This window comes from Brassica oleracea, chromosome C5 (assembly GCF_000695525.1).
Source record: "Brassica oleracea var. oleracea cultivar TO1000 chromosome C5, BOL, whole genome shotgun sequence".
In the NCBI taxonomy this organism is placed as follows: Eukaryota; Viridiplantae; Streptophyta; class Magnoliopsida; order Brassicales; family Brassicaceae; genus Brassica; species Brassica oleracea.
In genome coordinates, this window is record NC_027752.1 from 3,064,093 (window position 1) to 3,069,921 (window position 5,829).

Consider the following 5,829-nt stretch of genomic DNA (forward strand, 5'->3'; position numbering starts at 1 on the left):
AAATAATAATGGCAACTTTGTAAATAATTCAAAAACATACGGATAATATGGAAAATTCATTGATAAATAGTAATGATAAAGAAAAGGTTGGTTTTGAGTTTGACCTGAAAATATAGGTTAGTTTTGAAAAACTCCCATCTTTTTTTCATCTTTATCAAATTTACCTTTTTAAGTACCCATTCAAATACCATTCAACTAAATGTGGATGCTCTATATACAGAAAAAGTTTACCATATATAAACAGCAACATGCACAAGACGATGTATATTGGTTCGCTAGCTATAGCAAACGGCCAACTCCTAGCATCTCTTAGGCCATGATTATCGGTGGGCTTTTGAGGGTTTCTTAGGGGGTGGGATCCAGCAAAAATTTAAAAACCGGTTGCAGAAGTAACAAAATAAGGACCGCTTATCCTGATCCTGATTGGGCAGAGACCCTTGCTCACCTTGAGACTCATGCTTTCGATCATCTGAACTTCATCCTTGTGCGGCTCGCGTTTCAGACGACAGTCTATATGTTATGGAGAGAGAGGAATGAAAGAAAACACCTAAAGAGACCTCGTCAGGTTCCTCAGTTGGTAAAATTGATTGGGAGAACAGTGAGGAACCGAATTCTATCAGTGAACTACTCAGCCAAGCCCAGACTCCGCGGATTGATGCAACGCTGGTTTGCGACTCATGCTTAGGAGTTAGATAAACACTTCAATTCTTAATTCTTTTGTACATAACTATTCTTTTGGCTGATGCTTAATAAATTTAACATTTCATCAAAAAAAAAATAATAATAAGGACTTCTTTTCGCTGGTTTCTTGCACTGTTCGCGGGCCCCACTGACACGTGGCGGTCCGCGATTGATTTTTTTTTTAAAAAAATTTCTTTTTTTTAATCAAACAAAAAAATAATAATAATAAGAACCCGAAATGGGGTTTCACCGTTAATTATTGCCTTAAAACACTGGTCATATATGCAACATTAAAGTATAATTTCTTTTAATTTATAAAGCTAACTACACTTAGATGGCTGGATCTTCTAAATATGGTTAAAAGATAGTACTTTGTATATTTGGGGGTCAGCGAGGACGTCTATATATCTGAAATGGGAAAAATTATACGAAAAGTCTAATGGTGTGTCAGGATCAATCAAATATCTACACAAAATAATAATTGAATTGCCAGCATTTAATTAAGGTCCCTTGGATTAAGTAGGCAGGCCACGATGCAGGTCAATGAAGCAATTATAACAATATCATCTCGAAGTCTCTACAAACAACTGAAACGCCAATTAGGAAATGTCTGGATTAGTTTATTTGAGTTATCTACTTGAGATTATGTGTATATATGCAAGTTGTGTACCCAAAAAGAGGATAATTAAACGTCAATAATGTAGTTATTTGGCGGATAAGCACAAATAGCCTACTCTGAATCCTTATCGATCATGATAGTTTTTTCGATCATGATAGTTTGACAAAAAATTAGACGGCAATAGCTTTTCAAGCATTGCAATTTACGGTACATGGCAATGCATGCAAACACATATTTTTGAATTATATGCATTTTTGTTTGAAACACATTTGAATTATATGCCTAAATTCACATTTTGCGCAACATAAATTAATGATTAATGATAAATAATACATGGATAATCATTATTGCAGTATTCCATTGTCTCCATTTTATATGTCAGATTAATACAGCAAAAGTACACATGTTACAAAATTTAGGTGCTGAGCTCATCAATGTAGTTGACTTTCAAGTTTTCACATCTCGACAAGGAATTTATGTGTGTTTCTTTATATCCCAACTTGTTGGACCGTCGACACGTCAGCACTCAGAAAGATTGATTGAAAAAATACACGTCAGCAACATTGATTGATAAGCATTTGACGTTTTCAAATAACCTTCGCGAGACAACCCACAGTTTGCTCAACTGGCCTGACGTCACCGCGCGGAGATTACGGAAATATCGTGCACACACTACATTTCACATATACAGGTTTTAATTATACGCCTATCAACATATCAATGCACCGTCATCATTTATATGGTATTTTGAGAATTTTTGTTGTTATTAACTTATAACTGTTGTCCTTCAAAAACCTTTTTGAGAAATTCAGATTCACTAGCTGTTACGATAACCCTAAAAGGCTAACAAAAAGTTCAAACGATTACGAGACATGTTTTCTATAACATGTATAATCTATATATATTATGTTGTTTGTGTATATATAAGATTAATTTTTTATCTTCTTTTAAGATTTCTTGTAGTTTTTTTTTGCTCTTGCACTGAACAATAGTAACAATATTTTTTATGTAAAAAATGGATATCATCACCAATTTCATCTTCACACAAAACACAGACACATTATATATATAGTTTTTCTTGTTCAAAATGAACCTAAAGGTTATCTCTGTGAGATTTAGATGAAGACGTTTACACACAAATGCATGTTTAGGTCAATTGTATTTTTTTTACGGCACGGTTTGATCATCAATACATAATGATATATGATAGACTCTTTGTTGGCGTTTGAAGTCCTATGCAATCGTAAGCAAATTGAAGAGACAACTAATGTGCAGCTAAGGCCACTCTAAATCCAACCGTCCAGGAGATCAATTAGTTTATTCACTAAAGGATCATATATTCCTTTTGTGGATACTATTTAGTGTCGATAATAACGATAATACCCCTCCAAGACTTGTAACTGTACAATATATCTCAAGACAAAATATCATCCTTACGTGGTCTAGATGACAACTAAAAATGTGACTAGATAAAATGACTGGGTGATCCAACTCAGCCATGTAGTGCCAATTTAGACTGGTTTAGACTCTGGTCCACTTGTTGTCTATTTTGATAGGTTATTCACAGAATGACAGAAAATACCAAACTTAAAACCTACAAAACAAGGTTTTCTCAACTTGTGTATACAGAACCAGCCATTATGTTTAGCCCCACGTAATTTGATGGATAAAGGCTTTGATAATAGTTAACATTACTAATAGAACCGTAGGTTCCTAGCCATTGGGAAGGGTATACCAGTAATTTGAAAGGAGAAAGGCAACCTTTCAGATAAGGGAGAAACTAGGAAGATGCGCGCGGCGAAGATGGAATCCTCAAAACAAATACTTTTAAATTGTTTAGTTAACCGTTGAGAATCTCCAAAGAGTGTATTTTTTTTGTGAAATTGTCAACGCTAGGAATCCTATATATGTCCTAGGTGTAATCTCCAAACATCAATAAACACAAACTTAAATCAAATCTCAAACTTGTGAAAGAAACATCTTTTCAAAAATGGGTGATTCTACTGGCGAGCCGGGAAGCTCCATGCATGGAGTGACCGGTAGAGAACAAACATTTGCTTTCTCGGTGGCTTCACCGATTGTCCCAACCGACAAGACAGCAAAGTTCGACCTGCCGGTGGACTCGGAGCATAAGGCAACGGTTTTCAAACTCTTCTCCTTCGCCAAACCTCACATGAGAACGTTCCACCTCTCGTGGATCTCTTTCTCCACATGTTTCGTCTCGACATTCGCAGCTGCACCACTTGTCCCAATCATCCGTGAGAATCTCAACCTCACCAAACAAGACATTGGAAATGCTGGAGTTGCCTCGGTCTCGGGAAGTATCTTCTCTAGGCTGGTGATGGGAGCCGTGTGTGATCTTTTGGGTCCACGTTACGGATGTGCCTTCCTTGTGATGCTTTCCGCGCCAACGGTGTTCTCGATGAGCTTCGTGCATGATGCCGGAGGCTTTATAACTGTGAGGTTCATGATTGGTTTCTGCCTTGCGACGTTCGTGTCTTGTCAATATTGGATGAGTACTATGTTCAATAGTCAGATCATCGGTCTTGTGAACGGGACTGCCGCCGGATGGGGTAACATGGGTGGAGGCATAACACAGTTGCTCATGCCTATTGTGTATGAAATCATAAGGCGTTGTGGTGCAACAGCTTTCACGGCCTGGAGGATTGCCTTCTTTGTCCCTGGATGGTTGCACATCATCATGGGAGTCTTGGTGCTCAATCTAGGTCAAGATCTTCCTGATGGCAACCGAAGTGCCTTGGAGAAAAGGGGAGAAGTTGCCAAAGACAAATTTGGAAAGGTATACTATATACATATGTGAATATGTCATCGTAGCGAGCTAGATGATTAAAGTTTTTATTTAACTCTTGATTTTGTATTTAATGGTGTAGATTATGTGGTACGCCGTTACAAACTACAGGACCTGGATCTTCGTTCTTCTCTATGGATACTCCATGGGAGTTGAGTTGAGCACTGATAATGTTATCGCCGAGTACTTTTTTGACAGGTTTGGTTTTGATTTAAAACCTAATAAAATATAGTTTGGTGTAGTATTTTATTTTTTATTTTTTAGTTTGGTATAGTACGTTTGCATGACCTAAGAGTAAACCTGTACATGATGGTTTGTTCAGGTTTCACTTGAAGCTCCACACAGCCGGAATCATAGCAGCATGTTTCGGTATGGCCAATTTCTTTGCTCGTCCAGCAGGAGGCTATGCGTCTGACCTTGCAGCCAGGTACTTCGGTATGAGAGGGCGGTTGTGGGCGTTGTGGATCATTCAAACAGCCGGTGGTCTCTTCTGTGTGTGGCTCGGCCGTGCAAACACCCTCGTAACTGCTGTTGTAGCTATGATCCTCTTCTCTTTAGGAGCACAAGCCGCTTGTGGAGCTACCTTTGCAATCGTTCCCTTTGTTTCCCGGCGAGCCCTTGGAATCATCTCAGGTCTAACCGGAGCTGGAGGAAACTTTGGGTCAGGGCTCACACAGCTCATATTCTTCTCGACGTCAAAGTTCACAACCGAACAAGGGATAACATGGATGGGGGTTATGATAGTTGCTTGCACGTTGCCTGTGACTTTAATCCACTTCCCTCAATGGGGAAGCATGTTCTTGCCTCCTTCTAAAGATCCAGTCAAAGGTACGGAGGAGCACTATTATGGTTCTGAGTGGAACGAGCAGGAGAAGCAGAAGAACATGCATCAAGGGAGCCTCCGGTTTGCGGAGAACGCTAAGTCCGAGGGTGGCCGCCGCGTCCGTTCTGCTGCTACGCCGCCTGAGAACACACCAAACAATGTTTGATCATACTAGCTACATGGAAGGGGTGAAGGATGGTCGCAGAGATAAGAATATATATGTCCCACAGTGAAAACAAAATGCGAATGTTATCAATGCATGCTGGGCGTTATTTATTGTGTATCTTTCTTTCTTTCACTGAAGAAACTTTTGTTTTGTTTACGGCTTCGAGAAATATTTTACTTTTATCTCTTGCGATATTAGTTTATATATTTTTCATATATCATTAAGGTCTGAAATTATGGAATTTGCAAACTCCACGGTTCAACTCTCAACCCATGCGTCAGCAAAACCGTATCATTAACATTTTTTCCTTTAAAATGCGATTACACAACAGCAAAAAAAAAAACTGTTTTTGTTATAAAAGTAATGGAAAAATCTATCTTTATTCATAACATAGAGGTTCCTTACATATGAGATTACACCGTCATAGATAAATGGAAAGATTACAAATCATAATCTCTTGGTTATGAGACATCCACAATCTGGTTCATAACACTCCCCCTTGGATGCTATAACCATTTATAGCTTGTAATGTGCTTTAATGTTACCTCATTAAAACCTTACCAGGAAAACCCAATTGAGACAAAACCACGGTGAAGGAAAAAGAGTACAACACACATTACTCCCCCTGATTTGGACATTACTGAAGGTCCCTTGGACCTCTCCAATTTTCTGCAATCTGTGGGTGATGAAGATCTTGGGCAGAATATGCTTCGTCCTCGAACATGATAGTT

General features: G+C 38.5%; 1 protein-coding gene across 1 annotated transcript; it reads left to right on the forward strand.

Moving 5' to 3' along the window:
• The first annotated feature begins 3,252 nt into the window (after nucleotides 1-3,252).
• LOC106343180 (high-affinity nitrate transporter 2.1) lies at nucleotides 3,253-5,280 on the forward strand. Its single transcript, XM_013782327.1, has 3 exons — nucleotides 3,253-4,100; nucleotides 4,192-4,307; nucleotides 4,432-5,280. The coding sequence occupies exons 1-3, from the start codon at nucleotides 3,291-3,293 to the stop codon at nucleotides 5,096-5,098; spliced, it is 1,593 nt and encodes a 530-aa protein (XP_013637781.1). The 5' UTR covers nucleotides 3,253-3,290; the 3' UTR covers nucleotides 5,099-5,280.
• The last annotated feature ends 549 nt before the right edge of the window (nucleotides 5,281-5,829 follow it).